The sequence below is a fragment of the Pogoniulus pusillus genome, chromosome 15 (genome assembly GCF_015220805.1).
Source record: "Pogoniulus pusillus isolate bPogPus1 chromosome 15, bPogPus1.pri, whole genome shotgun sequence".
Lineage (NCBI taxonomy): Eukaryota > Metazoa > Chordata > Aves > Piciformes > Lybiidae > Pogoniulus > Pogoniulus pusillus.
In genome coordinates this window covers 15,582,846-15,591,387 of record NC_087278.1, presented here as the reverse complement: position 1 = coordinate 15,591,387, position 8,542 = coordinate 15,582,846, and the positions used below count along the sequence as shown (strand labels likewise).

Below are 8,542 nucleotides of genomic sequence, written 5' to 3'. Positions count from 1 at the left end.
GCAGTACTGCTGTTTTACTGCCAGTTAGAATCTTGGTGGTGGCAGGCTTGCATTTAAGCTTGCTATTGTGCTGATTTCCATCCACCCCAGACTGCTATGATTGGAAAGAGTGGGGCCTGTGAGTAGAGTATGTTAGTAGGCTGCTGTGCATTTCCTCTCTAAGAACAGGGGTAAATTCAGGCAAACTTGTAATACGGAAATATGGAGGAACATGAATTAGGATGTGCTACATTTTCTTCAAGCAAATATATAAGGTACAGAAGCTTAAAAGGCCACTGAGAGAAGCTTAAAAGGCCACTGAGAAAGCATCAAGATAAAAAGGTACAAAGACTCTATAAACTTCCACCAATAAAATACTGATTTCAAAACAAAAATATGTAGAAAAAGATGCATAGTTTCACTTGAAGTCCCTCAATGTTATGCAAGACTAGATAGGTATGATTTCATACAAAATTCTGCATCTTGTGGTTAAGTGCAAAATATGTGCACTTTCTAATTGGTCTCAACAGGACCACACAAGCAAAGAGCATTTCTTAAAACCTCTGCTACTTCAGTTCAAACCCTGATGGCACAGCTCTTTTGCAGTTGTAGCCCAAGGTGTATTACAATCTTGCTGAGGGGATGCCCGGTTCATTTAGTAAAATACAAAGTATTTCTCCTGCTACAGCAAGTACAAACCATTTCTGCTTAGAGGATACTGTGCAGTATGCAATGTCTTCTGTTTGGAACAAAACTTCTGTACATTGATTTATTAATGCTGCGGCAGCTTAAAGCAAGAGGGAATCCACATGTCATCCCTTAGGCTCCAGATAAAATACAGGGTGGCACAGTGGGCCTGGAGTTGTTATTAAATCAGTTTAATGCTAGCTTCAGAGAGATGCCATTAAACAGTACTTGCGGCAAGCCACGCTTTAGGTAAGCAAAACTAGATAGACCTGGCAGTGAAAATTAGTGAGCAGTGGTGTCCAATGACACAGCTGTAGCAAAAATGTGGAAGTGCAAGTATGCTAAACTGCCCCTACTTGCTGCTTTTGTGTTATTCAAGAGTATATGATTTGTCAAAGCCACAGTCAACAAGTGTTTGGCAACAGCCTGATGTGATTACATGGACAGAGCCTGTGCAGGCAGCTGAGTTAAGGTTGATTTTTAGAATAAGAGTACTAGAAAAAGTGCTTTAGAAGACTTCAGAGTCTTCCTGCCTCTCTCAAATGTGAAAGTTCCTATTAAAAGTTGAAGTACTCCTAGGTAAAAGGGCTTTTTGCCTAAAACTACTCTCAAGGGACTCTTGATATCCCAGTATTGTCTGTTGCAGTTCCAGTCCTTAACACACTTGAGAGGAGTGCTTGAAAATAGCTTGAGTCAGTGCACTGAGCAGTGAGTGTTAAAGCCCTCCAGCCTGCAGCCAAATGTGGTGTTCAGGTAGCGGAGGTACATAAACTTTGCCTGCTGGCCACCCACAGCTGGGAAGGGACACTTCTAAACAGTGCTGTGGCAAGCTTCCTTTTCAACTCCCCTTAAAGAGCACAGGCCTGCATCTCCTTCCTGAAGGAAGGCCACAGGATCGAGCTCCCCATCTCTGTTCAGGGACTGAATTTACTTTGTCTCCTTTCCAACTATACTTTATCTGGAACAATTGGATAAGAACCTCAGCTTTTTTTAAGAGCCTGTCTCCCTTTGTATGAAGAAAAACTTGACCGCATAATGATGTGGAAGTGCACACGACACTGCCTGTGTTGCAGTTATGTTTGCTTTTAAGCCAGCCAGCTTCTGGGAGGTGCCAGTTTGCTCCATTTTGAAGTACTCTCAGGGTTTTTTGTTACCCTGTTGTGTGGATAGGTTCTGTCTCAACGTATCTGGCATGACTGTGACACCAGTGCAAGCGATAACGCAAGATTCAAATACTACTTAAAAAAAAAACCAAACAGATAAGCTCATCTTCAAGCTGGAGGTGCAGCTCTTGAAACTGGGACAGTAACAGTTTCTAAGAGCATTGTAAACAACGTTACAATAAGCTACACTTTCTACAAGCGATGCTGTCAAGAAGCATATCAAATTTGCATATGATGCTGGAAGAACAAACATTCATTTAAAGTTCCATAGCACTTCACATTACTTGCATTGGCTGAGATGCATGCTTCCATCTGCTCTGAGATGAAGAAAGGCATAACTGCAAAGTTATGTTGTGCTTGGGTTTTAGACAAGTCTCACAGTTGCCATCTTGCATTCTACAATAACATGCTGTGATAAAGGAATTACAGCTTTCTTCATGTACTACTTCATGAATAATTCTCCTAGTATATGCTACTGTACACTGAAGAACCTTCTTGTTGGCAACTTCTACAGCTTGCTCTTCATTTACAAGGACAGTGTTAAAAATGACCATGTGGAAACTAATGTACCACTCAAAAGCGCTTCTGGAAGATGCCAAAAACAACCAACCAAAAGAGGTCACATTCCCAGTCCAGTGGCACAACACGTAGGTATTTGAAACTAATTTCTTGAAAGAGTAGCAAGGAGCTCGTTAGACCTGTTCACTTTAACAGTGCAGCAGCTCAAAGCACAATGACAAGCCTGTTCTCCCTGATCCCATGTTGCACAGCTTTCTGCCAAGGAAGGACTTGACTTTGCAAGTAGCTTCGTGTGTGGCAAGAGTAACCAGGCCATGCTGAGCAGTTAAGGGAGCATCAGCCTGCAGAAGTCTCCATACAAAGGGTACTAAACTCTACGAACCATAAAAAGGTTAAGATTCTGCTGGTAAGATCCTTTATCTAATACTTGGTTAATGAAAGTGCTTAACTGGCTATGGACACTATTCTCTTAAGGTCTCCTGGAAGATTAGTGTTTGTAGCAAATTCCATCTCTGTTTGTAGCAAATTATCTCTGGTATATCTGAAATAGAACACAGTTTGTGAGGAATTTAAGTGTGGATACTAAAAAGTAATAATGGCTAAATTACAAACTACAACTAGGAGGATGTTGGATTTCAAACACAAGAATAGTGATCTGTTTTCCTAGCAACAGGAGCTGTAGAAGCTACTTAGAAGATAGATTGCTGCTTGTTCATCTGCTTTGAAAGGTTATGGTGTATTCTGTTTCTTGAATATCAAACTGAAATACAGCAAAGAGGCTACTGCCAAATCAAGATGAAATTATGATTTAAGATCTAAACATTAGAGGTTGCCTAAAACAGATGAAGCTTTTTCCACAAAAGGCTTGGAGGCTAGCACTGAAGATGTTTTCCTCAGTTTACACGTAGCCAAATTGCCTCCTTCCCTGCATGTGGCAGCCAAAAACCTGTCCAGAGGAAGCAGTATTAGAAATATTTGCAAGATTATAAATCAGTGATTATTCTACTTTATTTTTTGTGCTTCTCAGGCAAGATTTTCCAGAAATAGTTGCTGCATGCTTTTTCCTGTTTTTCAAGAACTTGAAACAGGGGTAGACTGCTGTCTGGTAAACTAGCAGCAACCCAAACTGTATTTTATCATTACAGACCTTGAGTTCCAGTTCATAGCTTGACAACAACTAATCAGTGCACTTTAGTACCTGTGGACTGCAATAGAAAAAAAAAAGCTTCCTCTGTAAAATATATTTTTCCTGTCTCCATCTACTAGAGGGGGGAAAAAAAAAAAGCAGGCCCCAAACAACCAATACAGCCCCAAACAGTCACAAAACCCTAAACTGGTATATAGAAGAGGTGAGCCCCTAGTAGCAGAGCTTGCATTTACAAGGAGCAATACAAAAAACTTTACCCTCCTACCACGATGTTCAGTCTACATCACAGTAGCCTATACACTTGCCCAGGAGTAGCTTTCTAGAAGGGTCCCATACCATTCCTTTACTGCTCTATGGCAAGGTTATATCATTAAATCTTCATATTCCTTGCTGAGTTTTACAGGAGCTCGAATCCCTTCCTCACACTTGCCCATCTACAAGTGTACTCTCAAGCTGCCATAGGTCCACCACACAAATTACAGAAAGCTTTTGATTAAAACTGGCACATCATAAGCACGACAAGGTTAGGGAAGGAGAAAAGAAGAAAAGGTCCTTTTATCCCGGCATAGATTTAAGCCATTACTGGCACCTTGGAAGCTTCACTACTCCTAGCAAGTCAATGTATCAAGACAGATTACTAATGGAAACAATTCTTGAAAGGTAACTCACCCTAGGAAGAAGGCTGGGACTTGGACCCTACGGTACCATATTCTGCCTGCTATGAAACCTCAGGGATGTCTTCAGGATCGTCTGGTGAGGAAGTCAGTATGAATGTGAAATTATGTACACTTTCACAAATGTTACTAAGTTTCTTGGGATGAGCAGCTACATGTCTGACATCAGGACCACTCCTAAATTAAAATTTAAGCAGCAATGCATTAGTGCTGTCCAACCATGTATCAGGCTTTTTAAAGCTACAGGCAAAGATTGCTTGCACTACAACAAACAGCATAGCTTAGAAGGGTCAACTCAAGGCAGAGCTCTGGTGAATATTTATCTTCTGACACAGACAGAAAATCATTTAAGGCTATAATTAAAGGCAGTAATTTTTACAGTTCTCTTTGGTTAAGTCAAGGGTGTCAGCTTCCCCAGTCCTCTCAGTCTATAAGTTCCTGTTCAAGTATCAGCTGCCATGGTCAAAGGTACCTCTGTTACTAACAGAAACAACTTCTGGTGACACTTACAAGCCAAACTGCCAGTTAGAGATACCAAGAGAGATGGCTTGGGGCCACATAGCACACTTTCACTGAGTTCATAAAATTATAGTAAGCAACCTCAAAAGAATGAGGAGTTTCAAATTCTTCCTGAAATCTCTCTTCAGCAGAGGCATGGGGTCTTCTCCACACTTGGACCGGCAATAACTGGCCTGGAGTCAAGGTAAATGCTGTTTGGAGGGTTCTCTCCATAAAGCTGTAAGGTGTTTCGGGCTATTAGCTCCTTAGCCATTAATGTGAACACCTCTTCTATGTTTTGAGCTTCTTTCGCTGATGTCTCCAGTACAGCCAAGAGCCCATACTTCTCTGCCAGTATGCAGGCATCTTCAAACAGGACTTGGCGCTTATCCAGTGAATCTGATTTGTTCCCTTAAAAGAAGGCAAATAGATAATTTAATAGTCTCCCCAAAATTGATCTTTAAATGCAATAAAGTAATTTGATTTTCTTAAACAATAGATTTATACTAAGAGTTGCAGGGGGAAATGTGAGCACATGAGAGCCACACAGAACATGGAGCAAAACTGCAGCAAATCACATTATGATATTAAAGGAGTCACAATCCAAACAAAACCAAACCCCCTGTGTTTATCTAATTACTTGGCTGTAGGTAGTGGCACCAGAGGATTATTTGGAAGCAATTCTTGGTAGTTTCAAACACTAAGTACAAAGTGGATGTTCATCTGTGGAAATCTGGAACATTGTTGTCTAAAGCAGACCTCCCAAAAAAAAACTAACAACCCACAAACCCCACCCTACTAAAATCCAGAAAGAACCTGCTCAACTGTTCATCAGATTTTAACATGACCTATTCATACAAGTCAGTAATTTTAAGATTATATAAGACATGTATTCATACCACCTACCTTAATGCCAAAAATGTATACTTAAGTTTCTGCACATATAGATCAAACTTTTGTTTGAAGCGGTTTAGCCTAAATTTATCACAAGTCATGAAACACCTCTGATAAAATACCTTTGTATATTTAAATAGTATGTGTGGAATTATCATCAGTTCTGGTACATGCAGTACCTGGCTGAGGTCCACAATCATAGTTTCAAGACAACCCTTCATCAAATTCAAATCTTGAATTTAAAGCATATATAAGCCAGCTCTTCTCCTCTTAAGTTCCTTTCAGATTTTCTATAAGGAAACAAACCCACTTAAAGGAAAACCAAAGTCTCCCCAAACACAGTTTCCTTAGAGGTTGTTTGCCACTTTAAAAAAAGTCCCTGCCCTTTCCTCCTCCTGTTCCATGCTAGAAAGGTGTGTGACATGGATACGTGTCATTAAATGTACAAAGAGTTCCTGCCAAGGTAAGTAAAGCAAACAGCACCAACTATGGAGGAAAGCACCAAGCTGGATTCTTGCTAAAAGCTTTATTTTTATCAATTTCTTTCTTAAAAAAACCAACTTCACCACACACACAGATAGGTCTTGTTAGACTCATGAGAGAAGTTAGAAAAACTACCAAAGTTTAGTTTCTTCCCATGCTTACTCATTCAAAGCACTGCAGTTACAGTCAGGTCTGAATTGGTTGGTTTTGGGGTGTTTTGGGCTTGTTTTTTTGGGGTTTTTTTTCAGAGGAAGAATAGGAAGACCAACTCCAGAAGTAATTTTGTTAGGAGTACCCACAGAAGCTTAAGTGCCACACCTGCTGTGCTGTGGGGCTCAACACTGCCTATCCTTAAAAGCCAGTTTGGGCTCCTGCGGCTTCACACATTGCTCTTGGCACAGTGCCACAGTAGAACAGACAGAAGCAGTGGAATGAAACTAAAGGCTCTTGCCATTTTACTGCACCAGTTCTCTCCTTTGGGGGAAGGAAGAGCAATAATAGCCTGAAACACAAAGGGAAAGAACTGGTGCTTCCTATGAGCTCCATGCTCAGCAATTTCTGCCCATTCCTTTCCTAAAGAGGCAATATTTCCTGAATGCTAGTGGAATAAACAAGAAGGATTGCAAGCATTCAGACTACTTCATGTTCTGCAAGAGTCATGTCCCCATCTACTATCTTACCTGATTGGAGTCCCGTTACAGAGCAACGCACATGCATATCACAAGAACAGAGAAGAAAGATGAGAACACGACTTGTGTTCCTCTGCTCGTTCTTGAATTATTGAGCTGCTAAATTCCTGTGCATCAAGACTATAGGGTCAGACTTACTGCAATTCTAACCTTAGCAAGATTGTCCCTGCTTACTAGACCAGCAACAACCTTGCTGCATTATTCCAGCAGGAAAGGAACCAGTCAAAAGGTTTCATTCTCTGCAGTGTGACTGGTTCTCTCAGAACCAGGATGTGACTTTCCTATTTTTTCCAAGTTTTCTCTCTTAATTAAAACTACATTCTTCTTTAATGCATAGCTTAAAAGCTTTAAATAGTTGGGAGAAAGAGGGACTTTCATATACATATTTTAAAGGTTAAAGAACATTTAAAAATAGATTCCTACCTATTAACATCATGACCAAGTTTGCAGCACCATACTTTTCAATTTCATTAATCCAGTGAGGAATGGATTCAAAGGTGGACCTCCTAGTAAGATCATAGGCAAGGATAGCCCCATGAGCACTCCTGTAATAAGACTGGGTTATTGTCCGGAAGCGTTCTTGACCAGCTGTGTCCCACACCTGGATCTGTAAGAGAAAGAATAGAAATCATGAAAATCAGTGAGTGCTGCTTCCTGGGTGTTAGCAATCAGCATGTCTAAAAGGCAGCTAGACCTGTCCCAGTTCACTCTACTACAGCAGTGTGGCTCTGTCCTCTCTAGAGCTGAAGAGACATTTACATGCTTGTAAAGACAATCTGCATGGACCAAAGAGAAAGCTGCACGAGTAAAACCCAGCTTTGCAAAGAAACCAAGAATTGCCGTTTCAACAACAGTAGTAAGAGATGTGGAACATTACAGGCATTTAATATGCAAGGAAGAAGAGCTATGGAGCCCTGATGCAGCACTAGGCAGAGGGTACACATACGAACTTTCATCTGTGCACAGAAGTGCTAGCTATTTATTCTGGTGTTAGACTTAGCAGTCTTCATCTTCCCTGAGATCAATCACACATCCAAGCAGAACCTTCGCAGCCCAGAGAGTTTTCCTTCCTCAGTGCCCCAGCTCAGAAAGAGAGAAGAGACACTTTGTCTAAACTAGAGCCGGTTTCCAAGAACTTTCCGCACACACAGTGAAAGCTTTCTCTACAGGTAGATCCAGAGCACAAGTATGTACCCAAATGAGGATGGCTGCCTCCCTCAGGGCACTTTCCTGAGGGAAAGCTCCCTTCAAATACCGTGGTCAAAAAGGCAACCAGCCCTGACTGCTGCCTTCAGCAGGGCCAAACAGGAGACGCTGCGCATCCTAGCACTTCCCTAGCATCCGCCTGGAAACGGCAACACGATAATGGTGAGCAAGTGTTGCCCACGGAACGACCTGGGGTCGCTCCGGCCACCGACCTTCACTTTCTTGCCGTCGATATCCATTGAGCGCACGGTGAAGTCGACGCCGATGGTGTTCTGCTGCTTTTCGCTGTACTGCCCCGTCTTGAAGCGGTGCACTACGCAGGTCTTTCCCACGTTCGAGTCCCCTATCAGGATGATCTTAAAGAGGTAGTCGAAAGCATCGTCGGCGCCAGAGCCAGGAAAAGGCATCGCGGCTCCCAGGCGGGCCTGTGGCAGTGGGAAGCCGCCGCGCTGGCCTAGCTGACGGCAGTCCGAGAAGGGAACCCTTCTGCCGACCAGCCAGCCGCTCACCTGTTAGCGCTCACCTGCCGCGACAGGTAGCGCCAGCTTTGTACCCGCCCCGGCCCTCCCGGCGTCGGCGGGAAATGTAGTTCTTCTTCTCCCC

At 42.3% G+C, this 8,542-nt stretch overlaps 1 protein-coding gene across 1 annotated transcript; it reads right to left on the bottom strand.

The window, feature by feature from the left end:
- Positions 1–4,507: 4,507 nt before the first annotated feature.
- On the bottom strand, positions 4,508–8,462 carry RAB19 (RAB19, member RAS oncogene family). Its single transcript, XM_064155495.1, has 3 exons — positions 8,152–8,462; positions 7,157–7,340; positions 4,508–5,078 (listed from the first exon to the last, which is right to left on the bottom strand). The coding sequence occupies exons 1-3, from the start codon at positions 8,344–8,346 to the stop codon at positions 4,813–4,815; spliced, it is 645 nt and encodes a 214-aa protein (XP_064011565.1). The 5' UTR covers positions 8,347–8,462; the 3' UTR covers positions 4,508–4,812.
- Positions 8,463–8,542: the final 80 nt, after the last annotated feature.